We start from the raw sequence: 24114 nt of genomic DNA, 5'->3' as shown, positions 1-24114 counted from the left end.
ATAAGCCCTAAGGCAAAACACCACAAAAACCCAATGTCTTAATCATAGGCGAGTCTATGCTGAGACACACAGCTGTCCCCCTCACCAGGCTGGACAAGGAGAAGGTCACAGTCAGTTGCCTGTCAGGTGCCAGGATCCACCAAGTCACACATGCACTCAATTCACTCAACAACAAGTGCCATTATGACTCTTAGTCCATGTTGGGGTGAATGACTTGAGATGTACCTTTCTGGTCTGTATGAAGAGAGACATGAGTGAACTCTCAGATTATGTGTCCCAGGCAGGTATGACTCTAGCCATAAGCAACATTCTACCTTCACCCAGGATGATATCACAATATAAACAAAAAATGATTGACTTCAACCATTGGCTTAACTTGTGGTGTCAGTCCAGGGAGATCCAGTATCTGTCAGCCTGGGAAAGACATGGTCAACAGGCCTTGCTGCTGTACCAGAGATGGTCTGCACCTGTCTCCTTTATGCTTTTGGATACTGGCAAAGGTGCTCACCTCCCCCATAGTGACTTTTTTAGGCAGTGTTAAAACAAAAAAATTTCTGATGTAACAAAATCCACTCAAGGCAAACTCAAGGTTCTGCTGCTTAATGCTAGGAGTCTATACATGAAACCACACTGCCTGGAAGCACTCCTCAACTTGGAAGATGCTGATGTCTGTGTGTCTCAAGGCCATGGAGATCACCCCAGCTGTGCAAGGCTACAATGCCTTCCACACGTTCAGATCTCAAAATGAGCATGAAAGAACCAAAGGTGGAGTATCCTTCTTCGTTAAAGTCAAGTACAGGTAGAGACTGGTCAAACAGTATAACTCTCTTGAACTACTCCATGTTCAATTAACTATAGGCACAATACCCTACCACATCATTGTCAGTTATATGTCTCCCACCATGAAACAAGAAAAGCACACTACCTGCCTGGACATACTGGAGTCACTCGCCATACTGCCCAACACCTTAGTCATGGTAGATTTCAACTATCCTTCCCTCGACTAGGTGACATACATGAGAGTGAACATGCTCGCCCAAAGGTTCCTGGACTTTGTCAACACAAATGTTCTGGAACAGATTTTCTGAACCCCCACAAGGGACTCAAATATCCTAGACACTAACATGGGGAGGTCACTGCACCCCCCCCCCCACCATGTGATAGCCACCCTGGTAATGTTGAACCATAAATCAGTCTCATTCAAAGTAACTGTTGAACCTGTCACCACCACAGGAGCAAAAAAACTAAAAAAACTTTTCCAAAGCAAACTGCAGCATACTAAGTGATAGTATAAAAAGTCTTATATCCCCTACAATCACAGACAACACTGTCACTCATATGCAGTGTTGTACACAAATGCCCTGTATAAATACGTAAGCAACTGTATATACTCAGCTGTGCCTGAACAGATTAAAACCAGCTTCTCCCAAAAAAACAAGCCTCCCTCGTGGACCTCAAATATAAACAGATTATATAACAAAAGGAAGAAACTGATGTCTAAGAACAAGAGAAACTGACTCAGCAGAGGATGAATTCCCTCCACAGCTTGAACAATCAAATAAAAAATCTTGTAAAGTCTTCTAAAGCTAATTGCAAATGTAAAATAGCATTCTTAGCTAAGGATAATCATAAGGCATTATTTAACTACATCCGAAATTTAAAAGGGAATACCCGACTATGTGCCAGACTGGTAGTAGATGATACCACTCATACTATGCTGGAGGAAATTTCCAACCAGCTATGTGATAGATTTGGCACAAACTTCACATCCCTGTCCCCACCAGCTGTACCCTAAAGCATACCTGACACTAGTCGTCTGTGTAGTATCTCTAGAGATCAAGTCATAGCTGTGCTCTCCAAGGCCAAAAACATGGCCTCAGTGGGACCAGGTAACATCCCAGGTTGCTTATTAAGCAGTCAAAAATAGGACCTAGTGGACCTTCTTGGCATTCTCTTTAACCATAGCCTTAGAACTGGCTTTGTTCCAGCAAAGTTGAGAACAGCAGCAGTAATCCCCTTCAAAAAAGGGGGCCATAAACCAAACTTGGGAACTATAGACCCATAGGTCTAACCAGTCTCATCGGCAAGGCCATGGAAAGAATCATCATGGCCCTTATCAACAAGGACATAGATGACCTTCGAACTGTAGACCCAACCCAGTTTTGCTTTGTTAAAAGTAGATCATGGTTATTAAACCTAGTAGACTTCTTTGAGAAAGTCACCAAAGCCCTAATGAAGGTAAGACAGCGCATACTGCCTGTCTTGACCTAGCCATGGCTTTAGACACAATCCTCCACTCAAGCATCACTGAGAAACTCTTTGAGAAAGTCACCAAAGCCCTAATGAAGGTAAGACAGCGCATACTGCCTGTCTTGACCTAGCCATGGCTTTAGACACAATCCTCCACTCAAGCATCACTGAGAAACTCTCCCAGCTGGGGATTAACCCTTATGTCACTAGATAGGTAGCCCATTGGCTCACCAACAGAAGACATACTGTCAAATTTGGTGACTCCATTTCTAACAGTAGACTAGCCATAAGTGGCGTACCACAAAGATATTTGCTGGGACATTTACTGTTTTGAAATCTATTTTGACTGTTTACTGTTTGCAGTCTATTTCTGGGAAGTCCAGGCTAAAGTAAAGGGCTTTTGGCTTACCAGGTTTGCTGATAACTGAAAATTGGGTGCAATCACTGAATCCTCCAATGATGTTATAATATTACAGAAGGGGCTAACACAGACAAATGACTGGTGCCAAAGACATGGTCTAAAACTAAATGCAAAAAAATGCATTATTATCCCCTTTGGCAAAGCGGAATACCATGCTAATTACAGTATTGACAGCACCCCATAAGTTCAAACCCATTGGTGTGAGATCTGGGAACACAGGTAGATGGCAATCTGATCTTTGACCACCAAGTTTCCACAGGAGTAAGGAAAGTCTTCTACATTGTGCATCTCATAAGTAAGGGTATCGCATCAAAGTCTAAGGATGTTGTAACTCCACTGTACTCAACCCTCATCAGACCATTAATAGCGCTTAATGTTCCCTTCTGCATGTACTTCACCAGTCACCTGCAGTGGCTGAGGAGACCATAGAGGTTTCTCACCAAGAAAATGTAGGGCCTCCAAACAATGACTTATGTGGATTGACTGAAAGCTTTGTCACTGCATTGTATAGGATGCTGAGAGTCAACTGACTTGTGCTTGCCCTACAGGGTAGTCTCTGACCCTGCCATGATGGATATGCTGCACATCCTCAAGTTAAATAGTACAAGAGCCACTCATTCTAAGGATCTTAACCTGCCTCTGACACTAACAGAACATGCTGGAGAATATTTAACTGGGCTGAATAGTAATACCAGGACACAATCCACACAAACTCCTGTGTTACAAAAATGATCGATTTATTGGTGCGTCCTAGTACCTTGGCAAATACGCCTTCAACACCAATACATCCACTTTAAATAACACTTCCAAATTACTTAACTGTGTGTTAATAACATCATTATGCCACTAAACTGATTCCATAAGGACAATTTAAAGTGATGGTGCACAAATACTATCTGAAATGAGTATAAAAATTAAAAAGAAGAACAAAAGAGCCAACAAATAACATCTTACAAGTGCTTATATAAAACCAAAAACTATATTAATCAAACATTTAATTCATATTAACATTTAGTTCTTGGTTTAAGCCTTTAGGATGAAGTGTATTAAAATTAATGATAAATTTAGCCTCCAACTTACTGAGTTTGTTCAAAAAAATCCTCTCCCTGTATGTAAAAATGTTGCCAAGATGCAAAAGAACATGCTGGAGAGACAGATATATCTCCCAGAGATTGCTGCTACTGTGGAATAAACTTCCAATTCATGTGAGGCAGACTTCCTCACTGACCCTATTCAATTGCAAACAGATCAAATTGATTTGAGACACAAAATTCAACCCCGGAGTAGCACCCATGTCCCTCATGGACAGCGGTAGTTGGTGTTTATCATAGACGCGCTTAACATATTTCATCCATCTAACCAAAGACAATTAAGGCAACTCTGAATTAACATGGCTAGGCTTGTAAGGGCTCTAGGGCCATGAGCCTAGTAACCTCATAAGAACCTATAAACCTAACATGTTAAAACAGAGATTTTAAATTATCTTCTAGGCAAGGAAATTCTGTTTGGCCTTTCAGCTGATGAGGTCCTTAAAAGTTTTGATGAAAGAGGAAAATTCATTCAAATGGTGACACAAAAAATTTCCATCCCTCCATTTCTATGTTCAGTAGAAACTTTCTAGCTCTGAAATTTTTTCAAAAAGCAATTAAGCAGTAAGGTGCTAGCAAACAGGATACTAAAAATTTACTTTATTAAATCTTGGTTATAAATTATACCTGTCTGTTTACATACAGTGAAAAAAAATATTTCTTAACTAATTAGTGATGAGCAAATGGATTTTATACCCAGAAGACATATGCAAGCTAGTGTAGAGGACTAAAGCTTGTACTGTTAATGAGCTGCTTCCTGTGCCAAGGGGGCAGGGAATGAATTTTCCACCTTCTTTTACCTACTGTGTAACACTGAGCAAATCACCTAACTAAACAGAGCTTTGGAACAGTTGTGAATTGGGGATAGGCTCTTTAATTATTTCCATGCCTAGTAACTATGAACATTTTGTCATTGTTGTCCCTGAGCAAGTGACCTTGAGCAAGTCACTTAACTAGATATTGCTCCCAGGTTGGCCCTGAAAATGGACTGTGTCCAGTGGGCCTATCTGGTAAGTAGATAGGATTTATTATTATTATTGTATTATTAAAAGATTATTAATTTCATTAGATATTGTAAATAAATCGTAAATAATAATGACATAGAAACTGCTTTTATTAGTCTTAACATTGGAAAAGCTTTTGATTCTCTAGATTGGACCTACCTCTTCGGAGTATTACATGTCTCTGACTTCCCACTCAGTTGTGTTAATTTAATAAAGCAAATGTATAAAGATAAAAAAGCTTATATTAACAAATGCTTGTTTATGTCTAATTCAGTCACAGTTGCTAAAGGGAACAAACAAAGTTGTATTTTTCCATGCTGTCGTTTGCTTCAGCTACTGACATTTTAACAATTCGAATATATATAAATAAAGATGATTACTGCTTGATATGGACTATTTTGTAATTCATGGAATAAAAATAGGTACTGAATCTGAATTCAGACTGCTGCTCTTTGCAGGTGATATCATGTTAACTCTCACAGATTTACACTCATCTCTTAAATAAGCTTCAGATATTCTTTTTGATTTTTTTCAAATACCTTTATTGAATTATCACTTGTGACATAGGCAAATTTACATTCATATAAAAGTAATCACACTGTTATTAACATAAAGATTTTACTTCACATATATTGCTATATGTCATATAACATAAGCAACATTACATAAATTATTCGATTCCTGCCTTTTTATATAAGATACATCTGTATTAAACCATCACTGACTGCATAGGCAATCATACATTTATATAAATGAAAACAAACCACACTGACAAAATCCTAGTTGCAAGCATTTTACATCACAAACCATACTGACACACTCCCAGTTGCAAGCAATCTTTTTCAGTCAGACATTACGTAGCTCATTTAAGTCCTGCCACCTTTTAAACCTCATTACTCCTGTATTGTTCCCACAATTCCCATTTTTCCTATGTAGTTTGCTCCTACCCTTTTCTAAAGGTCTCAATTCCAGTTGTTTAATCTCTGTTACTATATTCACTACTTCTAGTATAGTTAGTTTAGATTTTGATTTCCATTGTCTAATAATTGTTTTTTGGCAGCCACTGCTAATAGACATAGTAAGGCATTACCATGCCTAGGGAATTCCAAATTCTGTATCATAGCTCAGAAAAATCATATCCCTTGGCAGACCATTCTGCCCACCCAGTATATCCAGCAGTGAATCCCACAAATAATCCTTAAAGTCTGCCAATTCACCGCATTCCCAGAAAATAGGTTCCCAAGTACCTCTTTCTTCCCTGTCACACCTCCAACATCTGCTGTCTGCCTGAGGAAAAATTCTCTGGAGTCTGCTTGGGGTATATAAATATCTATGCAGACATTTCCAGGCAAAAATCCTAAATCTTGTAAATGTTGGTGCATATTTGGGAGACATACATATATATATATATATATATATATATATATATATATATATATATATATATATATCCTCCCATTGTTTCTTTGTGAATTGCTTATCCAGCCTCTCTTCCCATTCCTTTCTAACCTCGTCTGTAGTAAATTTTCAGATTTATGTAATCTTAAATGTACATTTTGTCTATTAAATAAATGCTTTGACTTATCTTTTTCATCATATCTTAATTTTGCTCAGTAGTATCAAGATTTTTTATATTTAGGAAATAATATTAAAAATAATTGTATTAAAATTAAACATGTTAATAAAATTAATAAAAAAAGCTAGATCTCAATTCTTAGCTTAATAGACTCTTGGAATAAATTATTTCTCATTTGAAGATATACTTCAATTAATAAAGACGGTCATTTTACCAAAATGTTTATACATTTTATGTATGACTTCTGTTTATCCCTCTAAATAATTTTTTGTTTAATAAACTAGTAATATTCTTTGGTATCTCCTCCCCAAAAAAAATCATCTGTTACCTAAATATGTAACCATGGGATAAAGGCGGTATAAATCTTTCTGATCTTGAAAGATATGCCAGTGCTGCTATCTGTCAAATTATAGATAATTTGCTTGATTCCAACTGTTCTGCTAGTTGGAAGAGATTACCTATTTGATCATTTAATGATAAGAAAATTAAAATCTCACCCTGTATTATCTAACTGTTTATTGTTAATATTCTGTAACTACATACAGCACATTATTTCTTCTCCATCTCCATTCAACTATGTAACATCAGTTCTACAAAAATCAAAATTATCATCTTTAGCCAAATCAACTTAAAACCCTGATTTAATTTATTACCTCCATTCTTTTCTTCTAAAGATCTTTTGGAAGGTTCTCATGTTCATAGAATGTTTCAATGGAAATCTAAAGAAGTTTATGGATGTTTTAATTGCTTTAATAATAATAAACTGAAATTAGCTAAGGACATTTTGGTAGAAAGTAGTATAGTTCCATGCCTTAGTCCTCATCTCAGGTAATCTAAAAGCTTTATGAATTTTCACATAGTCAGGAATACTGTAACAGCGATTATATGAAGATTATACAATAACTGCCGTTTAGTATTCCAAAACATGCACACTGATTGGCCAGTCCAGCCAGCGTTCCCATTGTAAATCCGACATATACTAATGGAAAAAGGTCCGGTCGCCCAGAAATTTTCCATTAGTATAAGTCTTGATTGTGTTAGGTAGCAATGGAGAATGGAAGATCTCCGTCGCTGTAATCTCACTATGTTATACATTTAACATAGCGAGATATCTGTAAAAAAATGCAACGAAAATTTTCCTTTCTCCGTTGCTTTTTTAAAGATATTTGGCTATGTTAAACTCTTTTAACATAGTGGGACAACTTTAAAAAGCAACGGAGATCTTCCTTTCTCCATTGCTTCCTCTACACAGCTCTGATGTACTGCGTAAGCATATGCATGCGCAGTACATCAGAAAAAGCCCCAGGATAGTGGAAAACTGTGGAAAGGCAGGTGGTATACAAAAGCATTATTTAAGAAAAGTAAGCATTTTTTTCTTAAATAATGTCATTGTGTAATAGCAATAACCCATGTCTGGGTGTGGGTAATGCTAGATTTACCCATGGTTGTCTTTGGTCACTCGGACTTCGCCCTCGTGACCAAACCACACCAACTATGGGTAAATCCAGCATTACCCACACGTAGACATGGGTTATTGCTTAAATATAATATAATTTTGTAAAAACTTACAATAATAGTAGATGTCTGAAATCAACACTGTTGCTGCATCTGCATCCTCCCTTCTTCCCCTTTGGATCTCTTTTTCTGTCTCTCTCTCTCTCTCTCTGTCTGATGACATGAGTCTTATTCCTTTTAATTTTTTTTGCTTCATTTCTTCTCTACCTCAGGCAAGAATGTTCTGTGGAATTTTGCAACCTTCGTGTAGCAACACGCTGTCTTGTACTTTCATGAGACAGACATACTGATAAAGAAAGGCACCCAAGCTTTGTCCTTGGCAGGATAGTTCACTTATATCAGCAATACTGCACCACTGTTTAATTTGGACATCTGCTACAATGATAAATTCTTACACAATTGCACTTTCTTTTTGAATAAGTCCATACTTTATAATTTCACTTTATTTATGTAATAAGTACATTTGAATAACTGTAGTATTGATTATTAACTGTGAAAGTGTTTTAAATAACTGTAGTATCGATTGTTAACTGTGAAAGTATTTTAATAATAAATGGTATGCAAAGATTTGGGTACTGCATTTTAATATTTATTTATATTTACAACCACAGAACTGTCATGACGCAATTTATTTTACAGGTTATGCACTTAAAGAATTACGAATTCACTCTCAAGTCATGTATGCAGCTGGAGCTCCCCGTTACCAACATACAGGGAAAGTAGTACTGTTTGACATACATGTTGATGAGTTTCTGCCTGTGCAGCACATCTTAGGAGAACAGGTAAATTACTTTCTAAATACTGAACTCAGATGTTTCTTGAGGTGAGAATTTTAAAATACTGCATTACACTTTGTTTTAATTTTCAGTCAGCTGGACACCATATTTTCTCATAAAGAAGTCAGTGACTATTTCAGTATTTTACATATTGTTAGATAAAGATAACACTTTTTCTCACTGAACATGACCAAATATTACTTTATACTGTTTACCTGTCCTGTCTCATACATGCCAAATATTTTGACTGAATGGAAAGGAGCATAACTTTCCTAGTAGTTTTTGATTATAGTTGCCAGTAAGCTTATGCAATGCTATACATGCGACTAAGAGACTAGACAATGATTGGTATTAAAACACATAGCTGCTAAATTACAAATAATTATTTTGATCATTTTGAATATATATATATAATGATAGATTTTTTGATTAATTATTATAATCAGTTTAAGGATGTTTTATAATCTATGCATTCCCAAGAAAAGGTTTTGTTTACATTTATAATAGAATATTTTATTTGAGTGTTTTATATAATTTTTATTAGGATGGTGTGTTTCCTTTAAAATGATTAGTTCTGTCATTTGCACATGTAATTGATTTAAATGAGCCTGTAATTTAGTATTTATATTGATAAGGGTTGTCATTTCATTTTGTTTTGATGAAGTCCTTTGTAACTTGGAAAAGGATGAAAGCACTTAACGATTATGATTGACTGTATTTAATAAACTTTTCCTATCCTCGGTGGTCTGTTTTGATTTGGCTATGCACCATTGTTGTTTTGGTTAAAGTAGATGGACCTAATGACCCAGCATTAAAAATGGTTTGCTGTCCTTAGCTGCTTGCAAGTCATATCTCTTGTCCACCCAGCTTAATCGTTTAGACGTGATCTGGTCAGGCTGTAAACTCCTGGAACTGGGTGTTGCAAAGATCTGTGGGTCTTTCAATAGTTGTTGGCCAAGACTGCTGTACAATTAGTGCCTTTATTAATTAACAGCTAATCCAAGAAAAGCTATAGTTCACCACTCTGTACCCACTTCAGAAAGACTTTGTTGACAGAGTTCTTCCTATTTTCCAAGTTCTCTATTTTCTCCCAAAGGTTGGACACCACCTGGCCCAGTACTTCCAGTACTGTGTCATTCCAGCCCCAACATGTGGGTCTTGATTCTTTACATCTTCTAGAGATAACTACTTGTTTGTGTACTCCTCAAGTGCCAGATGATGGTGACTATGTTCCACTTTCAGGTGAGTACAATTATCTAGGAATGCCCAAAGATGTGTGTGTGTCCATTTTCTCCAGCAATCTGGAATATAGTTAAGCGCTACCTGCTTTCCTAGAGATATTTCTATCTCAGCCATGTAGTTAGAAAGTATGCCTCACTGTAGTTGTAAAAGTAAGCAAAGGGATACAAAAACTGATCCACATAGCACTCAAGAGAGCTTACTTACCAAAGTGACAGAATGACTAAAATGGAGACAGTAATTTAAGTGTTTAGCACTGACTGTGGGAGCTCTCCCCTAGGCTCTTCTGCCACATACCATCCAGACAAGAAGTCCTGAGTTGTCCTCACATGTTAATATGCTCAAACATTTGTTTGTAAATGTTCTTTTCAAACATTTTGATTACGGGACAAAAAATGGATAGGGGACAGTGATCTTGAGGTCCTAATGGGATGGGAATTATGAGGGACTGCTTGAGCAGTTTGATTATACTAGAAGTGATAAAAAGATTAAAGATGTGTGCCAGAGGTCTTGAAGTGGAAGGGCTGCTATTTTGATGAGTTGGGATGAATGGTGTTACAAATAAAATTAGATTTGGTGTCTACCTTTTCTAACAGCTTTTCTACTGCTTCAGCTGTAATGTTCGTGAAAGTAAAACATTAGCCCTTAGCTGTACAGAGAGGAGCTGTGTGTTATTCTTTGCGAATATGCAGGGGAAGAATAACTTTCTGTATTGTCTGGATATTGAGTGGCTAGTAGTGGGGAGTACATTATCATTAATGTAATATTTTCAACCCAGTGGGGTTGTAATTTTTCTGCATTCTTTAATGCATTTGCTAGATACTGATTGTGTGTTTCTGAGATTTTCATTTGTTTTCAAAGCAGATCATGTCTTTGAGCAGGTGCCAGAAGTGTTTCTATTATGAAGCCTTGTGAATTTGCTTGTCTCTGATCTAGGTGGATGTTTATTCTCCTTCTGCTACATTTTGTGTAAGAGCAAGGTGGTTATTGGGAAAGTAATGCTGTTGGTTGCCTTTCAGTGTAGAAATGTCTTTTTTATACAAAGGTTTTGATTGAGGATTTTTAAGCCAAGGGCAGTAGTGACCGCTTGTTGTCTTTCTGATTGGTGGGTGACAGGATATATGCTTTCCCAGGAAGTAGTGAGGATGTTGCTTAATACTGCTTCTTTAGATTTTCATAACTTTCTTGAAGTCTAGTAATGATACGTAGGATATATGTATATTTGCCCCATTGTCAGCTGCTTCACTGGCTTAATGAGAGAGCAACTAGAATGGTAATCCTGAGGGCCTAATTCCTAGTCAGTGCACGCACTTTTGTTAGTGCTGTGTTCTTCTATTTTAAACAGCGCATTTGCCCCCAAAAGCTTTAAACAGATACAACAGTTCATATGAGGATCATAGGAGGTTAGTAGGCTAATGGCCTTGGAGCTCTTAAAAGCCTAGCCAAGAGTTTATCCCCAAAAAAGACACCTCAGTCAGCACCTGTCACACATGGCATTGAGGGACACAGGTGGAAACCCTGGGACATATTTGTGGTTTTCCATCCACTCATCAAGGTTGCACTTGAAGAAGGTCAGTGACGTACTTTGTTTGACATGTATGGGGAGTCTATTCCAGAAGTGGGGCAGCCTTTGGGAGACAAACCTGTCTCTCCAGCAGGTTTTGTTAATATCATATATTAGATTTAGGCCTTTTGATCGGGTAATGCGCAAGGAGTTAGACTTAATGGATATGGAGCATCTCTAGTAGGGCAGGGTCCGAGACTGCCTTGTAGGTGAGACACAGATCACCTCTGAGTAATCTGTATGGTACCGAGTACAGTGATAGCGATTTGAGCCTGTCCACATAGGACAGGTGTTGGAGGCCATGGATTTTCTTTGTGAGGTATTTCTGTGGCCTTTCCAGTTGGTGTTTGGAGAGGTATGTACAAATGGGGCATTGTACACTATTACTGGCCTAATGAGGAAGGAGTACAGAGAGGTACCTTTGTGCAAGGGGATGACAGTGGCAGTTCTCCAGTATGCTAGAATGAAGCCTGTACTTAAGCTATAGTTGAATAGGGTGCTCAGTGGCGAGGCTAGTTCTTGCTGGAGGTGGTGCAGAATACAGCCTGGGATACTGTCAGGTCCCATGGAAGCTGTGTACTTTGACTTGGATAGGGCCTTTAACACTTGATCTACAGAGATGTGAGGTATGGGACAGGGAGTATCAGGGATGTTGAATGGGATTTTTGGGGGCAGGAGGGTGAGGTTTGCACTGAACCTATCTGCTAGCAGGTTGGCAAGGTCAACAGGATCAGTGTAAGTGGTACCATTAAGAACTAATTCAGAGCAAATCTGGACTTTGCCATGGAGGTTCCTGATGTAACTGAAGAAGGCTTTGTGGTTATCCTTTGTTTCAGTGGCTAGTTTTGATTCATAATTGGCTTTGGAGGTTTTTACTAGTTATCTAATTTGCTTGTTGAGGCTAAGGAGGGAGTTTTTCCAACTGGGAATTTGTGCCTTTTTACCCTTGGACAACAGTTTATTTCTTTTGTTTTAAAGCCTGTTGATAGGGGATGTTCACCAAATGGGTTTGTGTTTCCTTGAGGAGCAGGTTTTAGTTCTCTTGGGTATGGCTGAGTCCATGCAGTTGTACCGGTGCTTATGTACTCCACTGGTAGTTGTTCAGCATAGTTGTCTGCATCCTCTGAGGGGAGCGGTGGTATGAAGCTACTGATACCCTCAGTAGCTTCACACCACCGCTCCCCTCAGAGGATGCAGACAAGTATGCATCCTCTGAGGGGAGCGGTGGTGTGAAGCTAGTGATACCCTCCCTCAGAAGGTTGTAGTCAGCTTTTGAGAAGCCTGGTTATGGATGGGGGGGGGTTGGACGGGATAGAAACTTCGAATAAGACAGACTGATGGTCTTATCTCACTAGGGAAGAGCTTACTATGGGGGTGGTGCATCAGTCATCCATGTTGGTGAGAACCAAGTCTAGAATGTTATCTCCCCTTGTGGAGGGAGAGATGAGCTGGTCTAGTGTGTTAGAACTGATGAAGTCAGAGAATCGTTGGATGAGTGCATTAGAGCAGGAACTCGCCAAGGATCAGGGAGTTGGGGTGTTTGATGGAGTCAAGTAGTTCCAGGTAGGTGGAATGGGTGTTCTGAGTCATGGAAGGGGGTCTATAGCTGGCTGTATGTTGGATGGATGTCTTGCCAATTGTCAGTTGCACCTGGAGTAGTTCTAGTGCATCATGCTGGCAAACTGTCTGGAGGTGTGGTTGTCTTTAATGAAAATAGAGACTCCACCCCCCCCCCCGTAGTCTTCCCAACCTCATTTTGGGGTCAGAATGTGTGGAATGAGGTATAGCCTGGTAAGGCAGGGGTGCTCTCTGCAGCCTTGAACCAAGTTTCCTTAACTGCAAAGATGTCGGCATCTTCCAGTGCAAGGAGAACCTCCACTGAGAGCATTTTCAGGTTAAAGCTCCTAATGTTAAACAGCATGACCTTCAGTTTGCTTTTAGACAGATCTTTTATGTTGGAAGGTTTGTCTCTGGGACATTTCCTAAAAAGGCACAATGGTGGAGGCAAGAGCCTTGGCCAGAATCTGGGATCCCAGTGGTGACAAGTGGAGGCCATCTCTGGCAATCCATTGAAGCCTATCAGCCCTGTCATCCCAAGCAGACAGATACTGGATCCCCTTGGAATGACACCAGAAACTAAGCCAATTGTTGAAGTCGATTATTTTTTTTTTTTTGGTATTGTGGTATTATTCTTAGTGAAGGTAGGATGCTGCTTAGGGCTAGAGTCATACCTGCCTGGGACATGTACCCTGAGAGCTCAATCATGTCTGTTTTCATATAGTCCAGGGAGGTACATCTCAAGTCATTCACACCAACATGGACAATGACAGAGTCATATTTGTACCAATTGTGGCTAGACTTAAGTGCGTGCATGATGTGGCGGATTCTGGCACCTGACAGACAACTGATCATTATCTTCTCCTTGTTGAGCCTGGTTAGGGGGAACTTGGTATGTCTCACAGTTGACTCGCCAATGCCTAGTATGTTTGGTTTATTGTTACGCCTTATGGGCTGTGTGAGTTTATTGTTATGCCTTATGGGCTATGTTTGTGAGACACTGGTGTATTGTCTGCTGTCTGTGATGTATTTGGTGTTGTGTGTGGAATGTTTGTGAGTGTGTTTTGAGCGTCTCTGCTTTTCAGGTAAGTTTTTATTGAGGACCTCTACATAGGTGTGTGTGTTGTGCTTGGCTATGTGATGTGGGTGGTGTGGTGCTTGTGCTGGCAATTTCTGTTTGTCAGGAGTGCTGACTGTGGCACAAGAGAGCATGGATTCCAGGTTACTGTAATAGATGCATTTCTCGCAAGTAGAAGAATTATGTGCTAGGAGAAAAGGGTTGTCAGGGAACATGAGGCAGTTGTTACACTGTCTCAGTATAGGTTGGACTTATGGAGAGAAGGTTTTAATAAGGATTTGTCCACAAGAGTGTAGACTACAAAAACCTTCTTAAATGTAAAATAACTGGCCTGAAGCCCAAGTGCTAAAATCAAAACTAAGAGGCTTAGAATAACAGACCAATTTAACCAGGCTACTAAGAAGCAGTAATAAATACAGCAGAATAAAAGCACTTCAGCACTGAGTTCAGGTTTGAGAGAGCTTTTTAATTCATTCTCTTCTTTCCTATTTGCCTGATCACTTTATGTAGTGCATAGAGGAGAACGTTGTTTGTGTTCTTATTTCTCTTACTTGCTCCATATTGAGTTTTGGTCCTGGATGACAAAAGAGTATGGGACAACCTACTTACCTGAAAAAAGTGTTAAACATATATAAATGTAAAATTTAAGTATATATTAAAGTAAACACATTAATACAAATGTGTGGCTGCACTTCCTGTTCTTGTTTTGCTTGTTTGTATGACACATGTATGATGGCGAGATGATGCTTCAAAATGCTGGCTGTTTTTCAACTTCATCAGCAGCTTAATGATAGAGTAGTTGGAATGGTGGTATAGAAGGTATAGGTTCAGTTCCTACCTGAAGCTTTTTCCACTGCTAGCCTCAGACCTGGGCCTTTATCTCCAAAAGCTTCTAACTGATAAAGTAGCTCATTTGAGTTCTAGCTCACACATCATGTTGATGCAATGTCTCTTTCCTTACTTGGTTAAATATTTTTTAAAGAACATGCCAAAGTGGTCTACAAAGAGAGAAAGAGTGGTAGTTAGGCCATGAGGCAGATATCTTACTAATGAGCCATCCTGCTGGCTACTATTGTTAAAAGTAGTTTGTCGTTAAGTGTTGTGGATTCTTGCTCTTTTTCTACTTGTAGGTTGCCTGATTATAACTTTTGTACTCATTTTCAACAATGAGGATCTAAGGCCTCAGTTTCTGGCTGGAAAGGGCCCATTGGTTGTTATTCCTCCTCCTTAGTCAATCAGTGTTAAAAATCAATAGCATCACACACAAATTAAATAGCTATGTAAGTGATAATTGATATCAGTTATTATATCTGACAAATATTATTAGGTATTACAGAAAAGAAAGATGTTCATGATTAGATCACTGCTGCACTAGCCTGAGCTGTACAGATTATGTCTTGACCCAGGATAAAACAACCGGTCAGCATTCAAAGCTTTAGGACATGTTACAATGTGCTTAAACCACTAATGGCTTGAGCAGGGCTGGAGAGTGAGTCTTTTTGAGATTGTTACTGTGTTTTACAATTCCCTGTTACTGACTTTTTCAGGCTTCTTTCTTGGCTAAACCATAGAACAGCCTACTAGTTCCTCAGTTATTCCCTTTTCCAGACACAGGAAAACGAAACATAGTAGAAAGCCTTTGGAAGTACTCTCTGTCTCACTGCTGATGGGTAGCCCTGCAGTAGTCCGTTCTGGTTATTTAGACTGATTCCCTCTGGTGTAGTTCTTTCAGCCACCAATAAGCATAGCACAGTTCTGGAACTAAATTTACCATAACAGTAGAAATTCAAATAGATAACTGCTGCAGTAGCTACTCCATCTCTCCATTTTCCTTTGTTTTATAACATTTTTGGGTAGGATATACGAACATTTTTGGGTAGAATGAGGACATTTACATTTTTTGTATCTTTTTTTTCTTTTGGATGCTCCCTTTAGGGGTCGCCATAGCAGATAATTTTTTCCATTTCTTCCTGTCCTCTGCATCTTGCTCTGTCACACCAACCATCTGCATGTCCTCTCTCACCACATTCATAAACCTTATCTTAGGCCTTCCTCTTTTTCCTCTTACCTGTCAACTCCATCCTTAGCATCCTTCTCCTAATACACCCAGCATCCCTCCTCAGCACATGTCCAAACCAGTGCAATGTTTTCTCTGTGGCTTTGTCTTCAAACTGTCCAACCTGAACTGACCATCCGATATACTCATTTCTAATCCTGTCCATCCTCACCACACCCAATGCAAATCTTAAGATCTTTAACTCTGCCACCTCCAGCTCTGACTCCTGTCTTTTTGTCAGTGCCACTGTCTCCAACCCATATAACATAACTGGTCTCACTACCCTCCTGTAGACTTTCTCTTTCACTCCTACTGGTACCTGTCTGTCACAAATCACTCTTGACACTCTTCTCCACCCTGCCTGCACTCTCTTCATCACCTCTCTTGCATACTTTCCATTACTCTGAACTGTTGATCCCAAGTATTTAAACTCATTCACCTTTGCCAACTCTACTCCCTGCATCCTATCCATTCCTTTGTTCTCCCTCTCATTCACACATATAAATTCTGTCTTAGTCCTACTGACCTTCATTCCTTTCCTCTTTAGAGCATATCTCTGCCTTTCCAGGGTCTCTTCAAACTGTTCCTACTCTCACTACAGATCACAATGTCATCCACAAAGATCATAGTCTAGGGGGACTCCTGTCTGATCTCATCTGTCCATTGCCATTGCAAATAAAGGGCTCAGAGCTGATCCTTGATGTAATCCCACCTCCACCTTGAACACATCCATCACTCCTACCACAGAACTTACCACTGTCACACAGCCCTCGTACATATCCTGTACCACTCTTACATACTTCTCTGCCACCTCGGACTTCCTCATACAATACCACAACTTCTCTCTAGGCACCCTGTCATGTGCTTTCTCCAAGTCCACAAAGACACAATGCAACTCCTTCTGACCTTTCTATACTTCTCCATCAACACCCTCAGAGCACGCATTGCATCTGTAGTGCTGTTTCCCAGCATGAGACTGTACCACCACTCACTAATGATCACCTCCCTTTTTAACCTAGCTAACCACTACTCTTTCCCATAACTTCATACTGTGGATGATCAGTTTTATCCCTGTGTTGTTACTACAGCTCTGTACATCACCCTTATTTTTAAAATTCGATACCAATACACTTCTCCACTCCTCAGGCATCCACTCACTTTCCAAGATTTTGTTAAACAGTCCAGTTAAAAACTCCACTGCCATCCCTTCTAAACATCTCCATGCTTCCATAGGTATGTCATGTGGACCGACAGTCTTTTCCATTCTTCATCCTCTTCATAGTTGTCCTAACTACCTCCTTGCTAATCTGTTGCACTTTCTGATTCACTATCTCCACATCATCCATCCTTCTCTCTCTCATTCTCTTCATTCATCAGCCTCTCAAAGTACTCTTTCCATCTGCTCAACACAGTCTCCTCTCTTGTGAGTACATTTCCCTTGTTATCCTTTATCACCCTAATCTGCTGCACATCTTTCCCAGCTCAGCACCTCTGTTTAGACAATTATTACAGGCCTTTTCTCCCTCCTTAGTATCCAACTTTTCATATAGTTTGCCATACATCTTATCCTTAGCCTTCACCACCTCTCTCTTCACCATACACCTCATCTCCATGCATACTGTCTACTTTCTTCATCCCTCTGACAATCCCACTTCTCCTTCACCAACCTCTTCCTCTGTATACCCTCCTGTACTTCCTCCTTCCCCCACCAGGTCTCCTTGTCCTCCTTCCTCCATCTGATGTCACACCAGGCACCTTTCTGGCTGACTGTCTTACCATGCCTGCTGTGGCTGCCCAGCTATCTGCTAACTGTTCACTGCCACCCAGTGCCTGTAATAACTCTTCCTTGAATTCCACCTTACAGTCATCCTTTTCAATTTCCACCATTTGATCCTTGGCACTGCCCTCACTGTCCTTCTCTTCTACTTGATCACCAGTGTCATCCTACAGACCACCATCCTATACTGCCTAACTACTGTTTCACCTCTCACCACTTTGCAGTCTCCAATCTCCTTCAGACTGGCCCTCCTGCATATGATATAATCTACCTATGTGCATCTTCCTCCACTGTTGTACGTCACCCTATGCTCCTCCCTCTTCTTAAAATACATATTCACCACAGCCATGTCCATTCTTTTCACAAAATCCACTACCATCTGACCATCTGCATTCTTTGCTTAACACCCAACCTACCCATAACCTCCTCATCCCCTCTGTTCCCTTCATCAACATGCCCATTGAAATTCACTCCAGTCACCACTCTCTCAACCTTGAGGACACTCTCCACCACTTCATCCAACTTGCTCCAAAATTTTTCTTTCTCATCCATCCCACACCCAACTTGCAGCGCATATACACTAACAACATTCATCATCACCCCATCAGTATCCAGCTTCATAAACATCATTCTATCAGACACTATTTTCACCTCCAAAACACTCTGACGTACTGTTTCTTCAGGATAACCTGTATCTCATTTCTCCTCCCATCCACACCATGGTAGAACAATTTGAGCCCACCTCCTACATGCCTGAACTTACTCCCCTTCCATATGGTCTCTTGCATTCACAATATATCAATCTTTCTTCTTTCCATCATAATCTTGCTTTAGAGTAAGTAACCTGAAAACTGTTGTATGTGTCAGATAACATTTATAACATATTAGACAGGTTTATTACATATTCGCCAGACCTAACATTTTGCAGTTCTCGGGCATTAACCACCCTTTCTGTTGGAAAGAAAGTTCTGAAGGTTTTTTTTTTTTTCCTCCATCCTAACTTGTGTCCTCAGTGGCTTGGGCATGTGGAAGGTACCCTAAAGCTATGTATGCTGGCCAGCAAGATTATGAAAGCAAAATAGTATAACTAATGCAATTAAATATGCCAGGAACAGAATCGTACTGCTGGTGAGGAAAGTTAAAATCTTTTAATGCAGAGAGATAGTGTCCTAAGGGGATTATTTGATATAAAGCTGCCCAAACATATGAGAATGTACAGCCTTGAATAAAAATTTAGCTGAATGGCTACATCAGAATAAGTTTGGGAAAAGGGTTCTATCAAAAATGGTCCTGTTAGTATCAGTCCTAATGACATCATTTCAATTAATTGAACTAAAATTCCATGAAAGAAGTCTAGTGAAACTGAATTACAAATCAAAATACATGCTAAATAAATAAATAGTAAAGTCACCAGGCATTGCTGCAGGATTTGCTCCCTACACATTCTGTACTAAAATACAGCAACCTTGAGGCTGCCCAACCTCAGAGAAAACAGGAATACATGATTTGGCAAATAAACCAGGTAATGTTGGCCTGTGCATCCCTTATCATGAATGTTTATTCTTACAAATGCTGGCTCAAATCTCTGTTTTCATAGACTAGTAGTTCTAGAATGGAAAGTTACCATTGGGTATTTCATAATTTGAATGCATACTATTTTTGAAGTATATAATTTATACTGACCCTCTTAAATGTATCTTTTGAAAATATTGCTCCCTCTCTCCTTCTCCAACCTGTTATTCACCCGTTTCAGGTATTTTCATACTCTTTTATCTAATTGCCAGTGGTTCAACTGACGTGTTCTACATTTCATCACCCAGTTTGAAATTCTGTTTTATACGATACGTGAGTCTTGAATCATTCACATTCAGGCTGCTACTACATTTTCAATCCTTCCTATATTTAAGCTCACTGCTTCCCATTTACTTTAAGTGGTGTTTGTGTCCATATCTCCTATCCACTTTACTTCTGTCTCCCAGTGTACACATAACTACCACTGATCCATTCCTTATAACCCTATACTGTGTTCGACTAATCATTCCTCTTAACTCTGTCCCACTGTCAGCCTAATCTCCTTCATTCTGTATAAGAAGGTGTGCTGAATGACCTGCATTAAAATAAAATGGAATCTCGTTCAGTGTTCCTTTACTGGTAGACATACCAGGGGGATATATGCACATACTGACTCATGCACACACATACACAAACACAGTATAGACCAATTAATTTAATAAAAGAATGAATATATATTTTTAATTGCATAGGAAGTTAATTTCAACTTTCAACAAGTAATACATTAAACAAGTTTGCAGTTAAATTTGATTAATTCGTGGTCTTGTGCAGACTGAATATGATGGTTATTAAAGTACTCTTTAGCCGCAGACAATAATTAAATCCTGTTTAAAATCCTTGTAGATTAGAATTAGGTCACCCTTTCAGCACCAGTATGCTGAGCTGTATAAATCCCAAACCATTACTTTTTCTATTGATGAGACCTTTAAGTCCTTCAGAATATTTTGTAAAATGTCTCTTTATGGCCTCTGTTCTTAATTTGTGTTTTCTGTTGCAGGGTATACAAAATATGTCCCCATATTTGAATCTACGTCTTACAAGTGTAATGAACACAAGAAGCACAGATGTGAAGTTGTTCTGTCTCGCCGTTCATTCTTACAGATGGGTTCGGAGTCGATCATTGGCTCCGAGTTGGCCTGCTACAAAGCTCGAGGTCTTCAGACAGCTCGAGGCCAATTTCCTATCCTATGATGCACCTACAGTTACCTCAGATCTAGTTTGTCACTGCAACAGATCGGAGGTTTCCTTGCACAGTTCGGGCCAGCATAGTTTTTTTCTATAAAATTTCAAAACATTTGTCTTACATTTTCATACTTAGTGATAGTTCTTCTTAGTTATAACCTTAGATATTAATAGCTTGATAGTTAATAGTTCTTATCCCTTTGGCCTTTGTTTTTTTTATAGGGCTTTAGTATTCCCATCCCTCTTTGGTGTGCCTTTTAAAAAAAAATTAGCATAGTGCATATAGCTTTCTAGAGTTTAATAAGCTTAAATAAACGTTAGACAGTATGTATTTAGATAGTTATATAGTTAAACTACATGTATACCTTTTCAGTCCATTTGCTTTGTTTAAGGGCTAATATTTGTACTTTAGATTGCTAAAGTTTCTGTGTGTGCTTTCTTCTCTGATACTACAGCTTGTTGGTGTATAGTTTGATAATTTTTTGGTACTGTAGCATTTAACATGTCTGACCAAGAAAAATATCCCAAGTCTGGGTTTTAGAAATGTCCCAAGTGTGGACAAAAGATGGCAGTGACAGATGGTCACGTAAATTGTGTTTACTGTCTTGGAGCCTTGCACTTGCAAGAGGCTTCTCCATTTGCCATTCTTTTTCTAGCAGAGTTTTACATGAGAGAAAAAGAAAACTCATTGATAGAGGACTTCTGAAATCTTCTTTTCAGGAAGCTTTGAGTGACCAGGATAAATCGGGTCTATATTATATCCTCGAACGTTTAAAAAAGCGAACGCTGATTGATCGAACTTAATTTTGCGAAACTGCAAAATATCAAAGCAGCAAAAACTCAAATGTTTTCCTAGGGAAAGAATTCGGTTGTCCGTTTCTGTTGCTTTGGTATTTTCAGTGTTATGGTGGAAAGTTACCGGTCGGATTCAGGTAAGTGTGCGATTGTGTGGATGTGAGTGTTAGAGTGATTTAGGTGAGTTAGGGTTAGGGCTTGGGTTAGGTGTGTGTGTGATTGAGTGGACATGAGGGTTAGGGTGGATTTAAGTGAGTTAGGGTTAGGGAGCGGGTGAGGTGAGTGTGCAATAGTGACGGACCTTAGGGTTAGGGTTTGGGTTAAGGTAAGTGGGTAGTTAGTGGTGTGTGCGTAGTTTAGTGTAGGGTTAGGTATCAGATTTTAGGTGTATGTGTGTGGATTTCTGTTTGTTTGGTGTGCTTGTGTTGTGTGTAAATGTTTTGGATCAGCGATTTTTTTCCCTGGGAAAAAAAAATCGCTGATCTGACAGTTCGAGATTGTAAGCTTTCGCTTAAGTTAGGTCGATCAATCAGCGTTCGCTTTTTTAAGCGTTCGATGATATAATATAGACCCGATAAATCTAGCCAGTTCCCCAAGTATTCTAAGACATCTTCCACTGATGTGACAAAATCAAACAAAATGTCGATGTTGGCTCCACAGCTTTCGGAGCCGAGCATCCTATCTTTTCGGAGCCAGTCCCCAGTCCTGCAACTGGTCTCCAAAGTATTAAAGTCTCCCATACTCCAGTCGGTACCACCATCCATTCATCTCGGTCCTCAATCAGCCTATCTGATTTGGATGTGGATTGTGTGGTGCAGAAGTTGTTAAAGGCATCAGCATTTGCTAAATTTTTATCAGCTCTGACCCGAGTAGTTTTGGAACCAAAGACTGTTATACCATCGACTTCTTTGCCTCCTCTGAGCCAGACCGGTTTTTCAAAGCCAGAGGAGTTGGACCTGATGATTGTTGAGTCTTCGGAGCTGACGCCCGCTCCAGTGTCATCGGTTCCATTTACTCTGACTTTCTGTGTGCCTATCGAGGAGTCTATGAGCCGACACTCTCCGGTCGGGTCCGTGGAGGATAGTCGGACTGACCTCTCAGTTCTGACTTTGCCTCTCAGGGCCTCGGCTTGGATGAGTTCGGCTCCTACCCCTGGTTCAGAGCCCATTGTTCCAGTGCCAAGGGGATCGATTATTTCTTCGGATCCAGCAGTCCCTTCTCATTGGAGCAGAGGTGCCTTTGAAGCCATGAGGAGAGTGATGTCCCCCAAAACATCTACAACTTCAGTTCCAACTACCTCTTCCCCAAAAGTGCCTATGTCCACTTCTGCCTCACCGATCCCTTTAAAGCGCAGAGACCCTGAGACTCAAGAAACCCTATTGGGTGGCCCCTGCTCTTCTGAGACCTCACCAGAACTTCCCACTGATGAGGTTCCCAGGAAGAGAATTTGCAAGAGGAAGCGTCTAGACTCCCCGCAGGAGTCTCTCACGTCTGATACCGACTTAGATGAATCAGATGGCTCCCCACAGTCCCCCGCTGAAGATATCTAATTTGCAGAGATATTAGAAATCCTTAAACAGAGGTGTAGCTGGAAGTCCACCAACCCTACTGAAGGTTAGTCGATTCTCCTGAAGGCTTTCGGGTCTCAACCTCTTGGATATCTCCCCCCTACGATGAGCTCATGGAGCTGGTCTCAAGAAGGGCATGGGAGTCTCTGGACACCATGGAGTATGTCCCTAGGAGGCCCAATAAATTTATTTCTGCCCCTCAGGATAAGTCCTTTCTCACTAAGGGAGTGCCAGTTAACGCCCTGGTGGTGGCAGCAGCCACCAAAAAGGAAATGTCAGAAACGTCTTCCGCTATCCATCCTCCTAACAGAGACTCTGGGATCATGGATGGATACGGGAAGTGCATGTACAGTTCAGTGACTTTTGCCATGCATTCACACATTTTACAAGACTGCAAAGAGACCTCCTAAAAGAGTTTGGAGATGCTGTTCAGACAAAGTCGCATCCCAGCTTGCTGCCCTCAATTCCATAGTGAACTTGTTCATGTGTCTCATTTCATATGCAGCTGATGAAATGAATAGGGCAGCGGGTACAGGACTTGCTCTCGGAATGCACTCCTGGATGCACTCATGTTCCTTTGTGGAGCCCTTTAAGTCATCCTTTGTCAATACCCCTTTTGAGAGGCGGCTGGCCTACCATCACCCCTACTGATGAGTAGTCAGTGGACCTGAAAGCTTTCAGATCTCAGCCTTCATCCTCTTGGGTGTCTCCACCTTTCAACGAGCTCTTGGACTTGGTCAGTCGAAAGGCATGAGAATCTCCTGACATCATGAAACCGGTCCCTAGGAGGCCAAACAAATTTCTTTCAGCCCCTAAGGAAAAGGAGTTTTTTACTAAAGGTGTGCCAGTAGATGCTATGGTGGTGGCAGCAACCACCAAGAAGGAACTTGCAGAGACATCCTCATCTGTCCATCCACTGAACAAGGAGTCTCAAACGATGATCAGATATGGGAAGCCTGTCTTTTCTTCAGCGGCTTTTACTCTGAGATCGCTGAATTATCTCACCCATTTCACAAGGCTTCAAAGAGATCTCCTGAAAGAACTAGGAGATATTCTACACTGTACTTCAACTGAAGGTGTGCCAGTGAAGGTTACT

General features: G+C 40.0%; 1 protein-coding gene across 1 annotated transcript in view; it reads left to right on the top strand.

Annotated features, from left to right (window-relative positions):
- LOC122813657 (integrin alpha-X-like) overlaps window positions 1-24114 on the top strand; it is a 3682398-nt gene that overhangs the window by 1934103 nt on the left and 1724181 nt on the right. The window contains exon 12 of the mRNA XM_044086096.1: window positions 8494-8636. Coding sequence (XP_043942031.1) covers window positions 8494-8636 — 143 coding nt within the window. The remainder of the gene's footprint in view (window positions 1-8493; window positions 8637-24114) is intronic.

The sequence above is a fragment of the Protopterus annectens genome, chromosome 10.part0 (assembly GCF_019279795.1).
Source record: "Protopterus annectens isolate FY-2018-M chromosome 10.part0, PAN1.0, whole genome shotgun sequence".
In the NCBI taxonomy this organism is placed as follows: Eukaryota; Metazoa; Chordata; order Ceratodontiformes; family Protopteridae; genus Protopterus; species Protopterus annectens.
Note: the sequence above shows the minus strand (reverse complement) of the source record. Positions and strands in the feature narration are given on the sequence as shown.